This window comes from Zingiber officinale, chromosome 7A (genome assembly GCF_018446385.1).
Source record: "Zingiber officinale cultivar Zhangliang chromosome 7A, Zo_v1.1, whole genome shotgun sequence".
Classification (NCBI taxonomy): domain Eukaryota; kingdom Viridiplantae; phylum Streptophyta; class Magnoliopsida; order Zingiberales; family Zingiberaceae; genus Zingiber; species Zingiber officinale.
Window position 1 is genome coordinate 131,003,834 of NC_055998.1, and position 11,044 is coordinate 131,014,877.

At 46.8% G+C, this 11,044-nt stretch overlaps 1 protein-coding gene across 1 annotated transcript; it reads left to right on the forward strand.

Annotated features, from left to right (window-relative positions):
• The first annotated feature begins 5,651 nt into the window (after positions 1-5,651).
• LOC122002582 (receptor-like protein kinase HSL1) lies at positions 5,652-9,335 on the forward strand. The gene is made up of 2 exons (XM_042557801.1): positions 5,652-8,330; positions 8,402-9,335. The coding sequence occupies exons 1-2, from the start codon at positions 5,714-5,716 to the stop codon at positions 8,911-8,913; spliced, it is 3,129 nt and encodes a 1,042-aa protein (XP_042413735.1). The 5' UTR covers positions 5,652-5,713; the 3' UTR covers positions 8,914-9,335.
• The last annotated feature ends 1,709 nt before the right edge of the window (positions 9,336-11,044 follow it).

The window sequence follows — 11,044 nt, forward strand, 5'->3', positions numbered from 1 at the left end:
AGACGTCCGGTCAGCCCTTCGACCCGTCTGGACTTCTCGCCAGCTATCCGGTCAGCCCGTTGACCTAGCTGGACTTCTTGCCAAGCGTCCGGTCAGCCCGTCAACCCGCTTGGACTTCGTGCCAGCTATCTGGTCAGCCCGTCGACCTAGCTGGGCTTCGTGCCAGACATCCGGTCAGCCCGTCGACCTGTCTGGACTTATCCTGCACACTCGATCAGAGTGTTAGATCAACAATAAACCTAACTTAACCTATTTGTCATTTATCAAAACCTGCGTTAAATCGTTAGTGCTAACCGCACCAACACGTACCTCCGGCGAAGGGTGAGGACCCTTTATATAGAGTTGTGAAGAGGCTCGGGCACACATACCGAGGTGCATACGTGTCCTTTGTCCATACCTCGGTATGAGCTTGTCAGAAGAGCTTACCTGACACTGTACTGCTACAGTCCGAGCACATCTATGATGGGACAGTGGGATCCTCTGTTATAAGATCTTGCGTATGGCCTGGTCGTTGAACATACCCGCTGTCAGGAGATGTTCCCCTGATGTTTCCTTTGTCCTTGTCTATTCTGTTCCCGTGCCGAGCGGCCAGCCGCTCGGCAGGCATAGGTCCGACCGGGCGTAGGTATCAGTCCAACCGGGTGCTCGCTGAGAGTGTTCCACAGTAACGATGCTTTATGCTTCGGCCGAGCGGGCTATCCGCTCGGCCAGGTGACCCTTTTCACTATGAGCGTCGGAAACCCGCCCATGGTCGGGTTGTCTTCTGTCCGGCCCGGGAAGCTCCTGGCCGAATGTCAGGTCGGATCGGCATCCTTCCGTTCGGCCCGGCATCCTCCGTTCGGCAGGGCATCCTTCCATTCGGCCCGGCATCCTTCCGTTCGGCCTGGCATCCTTCGTTCGGCAGGGCATCCTTCCATTCGCCCCGGCATCCTTCGTTCGGCGCGAACTTGGGGTTGACCTCCACGTGTCTTTGACCCTCCGCCCATGAGGGTCCCCCGTCCTTACCACCGTATCACTATCCATTGTTTATTTGGCTTCTAAAGTGTTAAAATGCAATAAAGAGGAATCGACAAAAACTTCCACGTTAGGTTTGATATTGGGCCTTATATGATTCCATATCAGTCAACGGCGCCCCTTAAACTATTCAAAGCTCCTCACCTCCACCTCTGAATAATTCACATGTCAAAAAAATAATTCATAGTTGGCAATGTCGGCTCAGTGCTGATAAATCCCAAGTTCAATTTTTTATAGCTGACCTCTCAAATCATGAAGAAGACAAGTGGTCGATGGTCCATAGTGCCATATTATTGTCATGAAGACTAAACTTTACTTTTGACAGTATCAACAATTCATCTATGATTGTAAATGTATGGTAGTATAGTAGAATTCATTCAAGTTTATAGTACAAAGCTCATACTTTCACATAATAACTAACTATAATTAAGTTAAAATATCATATTTCATTAAGTTGGTGGGCTTAATATATATCATATCAGATCTAACTTGGACTTGATATGAAATCATATTAGGCCCAACGTGGGTCTGATATAGAATCATTTCAGACCCACGTTGGACTTGATATGATTTCATATCAGACCCAATGTGAAAATTTTTGACGATTCTTCTTTATTATATTTTGTCACATCTGAGAAGTCAAAATAAACAACGGATAACATATTTGAATTCCTTGCAACCCTAGAAATCTATAGGAACTGAAATGAGTGCAATTGGAGCTCTCTAGGTCCATCAGTAGATTTCAATTAAAAAACCCACTGATTGACCTAAAGATATCAGATTGCACGTATTTTAGTTTTGTGGATATCTGAGGTTGTAAGGAGTTCAAATATTTTATCTATTGTTTATTTTGACTTCTCAAAGGTACTAAAATATAATAAAGAAGAATTGATAAAAACCTCTATGTTGAACATGATATGATTTTATATCATGTCTATAATGAACGATATGATACCTATCATATCCATTGTGAAGATTTTTTTATATATGAAGTTACATCATAGTATCTTTAAGAAAAAAACCCAATATGTGAGATTGTTAAGTAACTCATCACCCCGATGGGTTCATTATTCCCACCTCAATCATCATCAATTGGGAATCAAATTCCATGAGTTCAGGGAAGCACACTAAGGTAGTTTACTGATTCATAAATCAAATGATGCCTAGAGCATAAGGAGTTGAAAGGAAAAAAAAAATATTCAGGGGCTCAATTGATTTGTTTTCATTTGATAAGATTAATGAAATAATTTTAAAATAGATTATTATTTCGGTTTAATTTTAAATTATTTTCCTATTTAGTTTTCACATGCCCCAAAAGTTTTCTTTATAGAATATGTTGTCTACAAGTCTTAAAACTGCACCATATGAATAGATTTTCCCATCTAATAATAAATGTTTAAGTCGCTGAATTTTTCCAAACCAATCCTCAAACTGAACCGTCTCAACACACTCATAACCAGAGTTCAAAAATTACTTTAAACTACACCATATGAATTTTCGCATCTAACAACAAAAGTTTAATCCGTTAAATTTTCCAAACCAATCCTCAAACTGAACTGTCTCCACACCCTCATAACTAAAGTTAAAAAGTATGCATCGGAAGCTACATTCAACGAGGTTTGGGAACTTGTTCCGTTTCATAACTATGTAATGGTTGAAGTAACAACACACATCTTAATTAACGATCAATATTTAAACAAGATTTATGATATAACTGTTCCTGTCTGGAAGCTGAGAAAACGAACTTACCGGTGTGACGTGTCTGGAAGGTTGACCGCATCCCCATGACCCGGTTGATGATTTGTCCTCTACGTTGACCAGATCGTCAGAAGTCCTCCTCCAGTCAACTGTATCTGTATCCAGCGACCGGGTCGCCCCGGCCTCTGGTACCTCGGTGCTCGAGGCGAATACCACAAATATATGAGCAATCGAATACTAACGACAAAATAATTAACTAAATGCAGAAAAGGTATGAGAACATACCCTGGCCCAGGGGGGCGCCCTCGGATGGATGGATGAGCTAGTCGTGTCGCCAATCGAGTCGTAGCGACCCGGAACAATACAGTGGCTCACAGGCCGGCACACGGCACGCAGGCCGGATAACAACAATGGTACGAAGAATGAAGTACAACGGCACGATGGCCGGATCCACATCGGCTCACAAGCCGAACATAATCTTGGCGCGAAGGCCTAAATACGCAAACCTGAGCCCGTCGTATGACGGCTGCTTGTAGGGTGATGACGGCTGCCTAGGGGTGTCGGTGGCTGCGGCAGGAGCTGCCGGAGGTGACGGCGCTAGACGCCGGAGGTGACGGCGCTAGACACCGGAGGCGCTGGCTGCCGAAGACGCGGGCTGCCAAAGGCGCTGTGGCAGTGGCTACCGCAGGAGATGCCGGTAGCGGCAGCCTCTGGAGGAGGCACATGGCCGGCGGGAGGCGCTGACGGCCACTGGAAGTCACGGCCGGCGGAGGCACTCACTGCCGGCAGTATGGGAGAGGTGTCCATGGTCGCTGGTGGCAACGGCGCTCACTGGCGGCAACGGTGCGCGCTGGTGGCAGGGGCGCATGCTGACGGCGGCCAAGGGAATCGGCAGTTGTAGTCGCCGGAGGCGGAAGCAGCGCCTGTCGGGGACGGCGGCGTCCGCTAGTGGCAGCGGTGGCGGTGCTCCTCGTCGCCGTCCGCCGGGAGACCGAAGGAGGAGACGGCTCGACTCCGGTAGATCGACGTCGGCAGTTGAAAACTCAGTCACGAGCCTCCTCATGAAGGCGGCGGCGACGCTAAGAAGCTAGAGGAAAGGAATAGTGGAGAGGAGGAGGGTAACGGCTGTCCGTCGGCGCCGGCGCCGGAAAGACACGCGAGAGGAAGGGGGAGAAGAAGTGCAGTGGCGGCGGGCTCAAAAACACGAACCCCTCTCCTTCCCTTTCCTGTGAACGGCGCTTCCCAAAAAAAAACCCCTCAACCCTAGCAATCCTCAATCCCCAAAATGCCCTTTGACCTCCCATTAATTCCTCCCATGCCACATTCATATCCGGAACAATAACCATTTAAGAGGTCGGTTATCTGATCGAACGTGAAGATTTTTATTGATTTTTTTAAATTATATTTTAATATTTTTGAGAAGCTAAGATAAACAATAGATAGTATATTTAAATTTCTTGTAATTTAGATAACTTTGATTGTACCAATTTTAATTATACGGATTTTTGTAATTGTAAAAAGTTTAAACATGTTTCCATTATTTATTTTGACTTTTTGAAAGTGTAAAATATAATAAGAAAAACTTATCAAAAATCTTCACATTTGGCTCGATACGTTTTCATATTAGACCCACGCTGAGCCTGATATATATATCATATCAACGTGAAGACTTTTACCGATTCTTTTTATTATATTTTAATACTTTCGAAAAGCTAAAATAAATAAGTTCACTAGTGGATTTGATCGAAATCCACTAATGGATATAGAGAGTTTCAATTACATCTATTTCAATTTATATGAAATTTTAATATTACAAATAGTTCAAATATGTTATTAATTATTTATTTTAACTTTATTAAAATTTTATGAAAAATTAATTAAATCTTAGATGTGATGGATGTTATATGATTTGTATATAAGGCCTATGTTATGTATGTATGTAAAAAAATACAAAAAGAAAATAGAGGAAAATAAAAAAAAAAAACAAAAGATGTATATATAGGAGAGAGGAGAAAGTAAATGGAAAAGAGAGAAAATTTATTGAAGAAAAAAAGAGATGAGTTTCTCTCTCCCGAAAATGTTGTGTCCTCATGTCTCAACGTCCCGAATGAATTAAATCATATCTCAAGGATATAGAAGGATGTAGTGTTTATCATGAAAATATCATAATCGTCCGATCGACGTTGATATATGAGGATATAATATTTTAGAGATAGAGGATTTCATGTCAGAAAAAAAAAATAAAAAAAAGTCAGATTTATTATAACGTCAGAGTCAAACTGTACTTAAAATGGTACATTTAAATAATAAAATAGTATACGTCATTTGATTAATTTAGAAACGTCAGGTATTATAAAATTAGAGCTGTAATTTCAAGATTAATAAAAAAAAAAAAAATGAAGGCCAACTCGTATCTGTGCGTTCTTTTCGGCAACGGGCAACGTGTCCGTTTTTAATTTCATCAGTGCCTCCCACTTGTTCTTCTAGTTATCAATTTAGAAATTGATAATATTTTTTATTACAATTCTCTATCACTTTCTTCACGCCTTTGTTAGTTTAAACGTCCACCATATCGCACCAATAATTATTTGACTTACTAGTAACTAAATTAGTTAGTTATACTTTTTCGTTCACTAGAAATAGATTCTATTGGAGGTTAAATTCTACTGCAACATATTAGACCGATATATAAAATAATAATTTCAAATGAAAAATTAAGATGACATATTCTTAAATATTATTTTGATCTTTTTGATAATATATATCTTTTTAAAAATTCCCTTTTAAAAAAAAAATATATATATATATATATATATATATTAAAAATATTCATTTAATTCATGTGTTCTAGAACACCCACCACCGACCGCCAGCGGCCATCCAGCCACCACAGGTATCTAATTGCTTGATACGTTTCCTCTTACCCTTTCAAATAAATAACCCGACTCCGTTCCAGTTCCGCTTCACCACCACCACCACCACCTCTCGCCGCCGCCTACAGATGGCAGCCAAAATCGGCCCATCTCTGTTCTCTTTGTTCCTATTTTTCCTCCTCCTTATCCTCTCCTTCTCCTCCACTGCGCGGTCCCAGTCGCCGTCGACCAACGAGCGGCGGCTCCTCCTCCGCATCCAGCAGGACTGGGCTGACCCCGTCCTTGACTCCACCTGGAACACCTCCTCCTGGCCCGGCGTCGACTTCTCCGCCGACGGCTTCGTCATCAACATTTCCCTCTCCAACAACTACGACCCTAGGCTCTCCCGCCCTATCCCTGCCTCCCTCTGCTTCCTCCGTAATCTCACCCACCTCGACCTCAGCTACAACAACATCCCTGGTGAGTTCCCCGTCGCCCTATACAACTGCTCCTCCCTCAGCTACCTCGACCTCTCCCAGAACCGCTTCGTTGGCGTCGTCCCCGCCGACGTCGACCGCCTCTCCCCTCTGCTCACCCACCTCGACCTCTCTTCCAACAACTTCTCAGGCGACGTCCCGCCATCCATCGGCCGGTTCCCGGCGCTTCGCTCGCTGATCCTCAACAGCAACCTCTTCAACGGAAGCTTCCCCAAAGAAATCGGCAATCTCTCCAATCTCGAAACCCTCTCCCTGGCCTACAATCCCTTCGCTCCGATTAGGGTTCCGGCGGATTTCGGCAACCTGACGAAGCTCACATTCCTCTGGATGACGAGCACCAACATCGTCGGAGAGATCCCGATCTCGCTCTCCAATCTAACCGGGTTGGCTCTATTGGACTTGTCGATGAACTCGCTCACCGGCCAAATCCCTAGCGGAATGTGGAGGATTCCCAAGCTGGAGTATTTATATTTGTATATTAACAATTTATCCGGACCAATCGTCATCGACGGATCGATCGCCCCGGGCCTTAACGAGATCGATGTGTCCATGAACAAAATCAATGGTTCTATCCCTGAAGAATTCGGGAACTTGCAGTACCTCTCTGCTCTCTTCTTGTACTACAACCAATTGTCCGGCCAGATACCGGCCAGCATAGGCCGCCTCCCGTCTTTGACAGATCTCCGTCTCTTTGGCAACTCGTTGACCGGCGTCCTGCCTCCGGAATTGGGGAAGCACTCGCCGCTGTGGAACTTCGAGGTCTGGGACAACAGGATATCCGGCGAAATCCCTGAAGGGCTGTGCAACGGCGGCGAGTTGAACTCCATCGTGCTCTTCAATAACAATATGAGCGGGCGGATCTCGTCGTCAATCAGCAAATGCTCCAAGCTCAATAATATCCAGTTGTATGGAAATCACTTCACCGGCGATGTTCCAGCCGGGCTGTGGTCGGCGGTGAATCTGACGATTGTGATCCTGCGGGATAACTCTTTCTCTGGCGGAATCCCGAGTTCGCTCCCATGGAACCTGACGAGGTTGGACATCAGCAACAACCGGTTCAGCGGCCAGATCCCGAGCTCTGCCTACAACCTCTTGGTGTTCAACGCGAGGAACAACGCCTTCTCTGGCCACCTCCCGACGAGCATGGCTGGGCTTCCGAGGCTCCAAACGCTCGCCCTCGGTGGCAACGCAATCGGTGGAAGAATCCCGGCAGATGTATCGGTGCTGAGATATCTCACGGGACTCGATCTCAGCCGCAATCAGCTCAGTGGCGAGATCCCGTCGTCGATTGGGGATCTTGTAGTGCTCAATTCACTCGATCTGTCCGTGAACCAGCTCACCGGTTCGATCCCCTCGGCGATGGGCGTCCTCAGGTTCTCCTTCCTGAACCTCTCCTCCAACAGCTTCACCGGCGAAATCCCGGCGGCGCTACAGAGTGGGGCGTACGACCGCAGCTTCCTCGCGAACCCCGGGCTCTGCGCCGCCAGTGGCGGCGTTCTTCTCAACGTGCCCGCCTGTCACCGCGGCGGCAGCGGTTCCAGCGGACTCGCCTACCGCCTCCGCATCCTGTTCTTTATCCTGGGAGCGGCCGTGTTACTGATGGTGACGGCCTTCGCAGCCTTCGTCTATCGGGACCAGAAGAAGCGTAGGAGATCTCCCGGAGGCTACGACGATGACCTCTCTCGTTGGAAGCTGACCTCGTTCCAGGCGGTGGACTTCACCGAATCCTGCATCCTCCGTGGCATTAAGGAGGAGAACGCGATCGGCAGTGGAGGCGCCGGGCAGGTCTACAAAGTCGCCCTGGGTAACCGCGCTGGCGAGGTCGTGGCGGTGAAGAAAATCTGGAACACCAAGAGGCTGAGCAACAATCTCGAAAAGAGCTTCCTGGCCGAGGTGGAGATTCTCGGCTCCATTCGCCACAAGAACATCGTCAGTCTCCTCTGCTGCATCTCCAGCGCTGACTCGAAGCTGCTCGTCTACGAGTTCATGGAGAACCAGAGCCTCGACAAGTGGCTACACGGAAACCGGGGGCCCCTAGACTGGCCGCGACGGCTCGATATCGCCATCGGAGCTGCTCGAGGACTCAGCTACATGCACCACCAATGCTCGCCGCCAGTCACCCACCGCGACATCAAGTCGAGCAACATACTTCTCGATCCCGACTTCGACGCCCGGATCGCCGACTTCGGGCTCGCTCGGCTGCTGGTTAATCCCGGCGAGCCGGACACGGTCTCTGTCATCGCCGGCTCCATCGGCTACATGGCCCCTGGTCAGGATAACATAAAAAAAAAAATCAATTTTGATCCGTTTTCCACCTCTAACACTCGAATTCTTGCACAGAATGTGGTTACTCGAGGCGATTGAACGAGAAAGTGGACGTGTTCAGCTTCGGCGTTGTTCTTCTTGAGCTGACGACCGGAAGAGAAGCGAGCAACGACGGCACGGAGTGCAACTTAGCGGAGTGGGCGTGGATGCAGTTCCAAGAAGGCAGGAATCTGAGCGAGGTCGTTGACCCGACCATGGGAGACGACTCGCCGTACACGGAGGACGTCACGACCGTCTTCAAGCTGGGTCTCCTCTGCACCGATACTTTGCCTTCGAGGCGTCCCTCCATGAAGGAGGTCTTGCAGATGTTGCTAGAGTGCAACCGGCCGTGGGCCGCCGGAGGAAAGGCTGACCGCATTCGGGCGCCGCACCTCTTGTCGCAGATCAAGTCCGGTAGTCAACTCAAGGAGTCAACCATTGTTGACGAAGTGGACGATGCCACGATTTCCATCAACGTTTGGGGCGAAGAGGAAGAGAGATTGCAACCGCTTTTTATCCCTAGGCTTTTATTACAAGCTGCAGAGTAGATTAAAGGAGCTCTAGAAATGGTGACAGGAGCAAGTATTTAAGGTTTAGGGTTTCAGTCCCAGAACCTATTATTTCTTCGGTTCAAGTCCGAGTTCAAGAGGTGAGATCCAGTATGAGTAATCATGGTTGAATATCTCCGGCCGGTTGGATACTAGTCGGTTCAACTTCTTTCAGGTTAGACACTTCGAGTCAGGTTTTAATCAACCAATTGCCTTTAGGTCGGACTTTAATAGATCGACTGCCTTCATGTCAACACTCTGAGATGCCGAGTAGAGAGGGAAGCTTCCATAAAAGGTCTATGAAGACTCAAACAAACTGTTAGGTGGACCGTCGAGTCAGGACTTGATTCGGCCATTCCGATACTAAGTCAGACATTAGAGAAAAAGTGGAGTAGTAAATTATGAGATTGCTTATGTTGATGATGGAACATGTTACCTTTGAATATAAAGTGAAAGAGTGGTTCTTGTTCACAAAGAGCATAACTTTTCTCTTGCTTGTCGAGAGACATCACTTTTGGTAATCTTTTGGTAATCGGTGTCTTAACTGCTGTATCCTTTGATGATTGATGATATGGTGCATGATGATGAAGTCTGATAAAGATGAGATAATCAGAAATCAAGAGAATGTGATAGTCAGAAGTTAAGGGGACGTGACAGTCAGAAGTCAAGGGGAAGTGACAGTCAGAAGTTAAGGGGACGTGACAGTCAGAAGTCAAGGAGATAGGGCGGTCAACAAGTCGGGAACAATGTCGGCAACCTGATCCTCGACTGGGTTCCTATAGGTCGGGATACCAGGCCTGAAACACTTGGGTAGACAGTTGGATAACACCTGACCAAGATGTGACGGGTTAGGCCCTCATGGCCTGGCGGTACGTAAACCCAATGCTCCCAATAAGCTAAAGTTCTTGGCTAGCCCCACTCCTGGCCAGCGCCGAGATGATCTCTCGACAACCTCGACATCACAAAGTCTAGATCAGGGGTTATACCTGACTGGTCATCCCGAACTGTCATACTCTTTCCCGGTCGGGACGAAGAGCGCTACAGGATAACAAGATCAGAGAATCATAACCACTTGTCAGAGAATAACTGCTAAGTGTCAGGGAATATTCCAATGGTCTGCAGTCACCTACGAGTGGAACCTTCCTTCAGGCTACAGAAGGATGGCACGTGTCTTTCATCACCCGACAAGGCCTAACACCCGACATTCTCTGACATCAGTCAGGTTCCAGAAGGTACGCGCTGTCATATAAAAAGGGAAGTCCTCTCCCTAACGCAGGTACGCTCTCTCGTACATTCACACTTGTCTTCTACTTTCTTTCCACTTCATACACTGTTTTTCTGGGAGAAAAGTACCTGACTTGAGCGTCGGAGGACCTGATCCAGGGACTTTTTTCTTGATTTTTGGCCTCCAACGTCAGTGGTCTTATCTGAGTGATGCAGTGTCGGAGCTTGCGGCAACAGCGATCACCGTAGTTGGCCTCCTCCATCGTTGCCGCCGTCGGCAACCGCCGATCGTCGTCAGCCGCCACCGGTAACCGCCAATCACCGTCAGAACCGTCGGTCACCGGCAACCGCCGATCACCATCGGTCGCTGGCAATCGGCGACAGCGGCAGCGACCGAAGGTGGTCGGCGACGGCGGCTGGAGGTGGCAACTGTATTTGGATGGATATTCAGTTTCCTTTAGTAACAATGTGGTTATAAAAATAAATAAGGTGATTATATGTTCTAGTGCATTGGTTGACAATTTATATACTTTAAATCCAATTTCTCCCACAAAGCAAAATATGGAAATTAATAATACATCTTCTAACTCTAATAAGAGAAAAGAACCTTTGGAAATGAATCAAACGTATCTTTGGCATCTAAGGCTTGGTCATATTAACTTAAGTAGGATTCAAAGGCTTGTAGCCGATGGACTCTTAGGTTCATTAGAGTTGGAAAACTTTCCAACATGTGAATCCTGCTTAGAAGGTAAAATGACCAAGTGACCTTTTAAGGTCAAGGAGTATAGAGCCAAAGATGCGTTAGAACTGGTTCATTCTGATTTGTGTGGTCCTATGTCTATCCAGGCAAGAGGTGGTTTTGAATATTTTGTCTCTTTTATAGACGATTATTCAAGATACGAATACA

Excerpts from the sequence above, each read along its gene's own strand:
- LOC122002582 (XM_042557801.1), top strand. The coding sequence starts at position 5,714 with ATGGCAGCCAAAATCGGCCCATCTCTGTTCTCTTTGTTCCTATTTTTC. Across the intron at positions 8,331-8,401 it reads CATCGGCTACATGGCCCCTG|AATGTGGTTACTCGAGGCGA; the intron begins GTCAGGATAACA and ends ATTCTTGCACAG.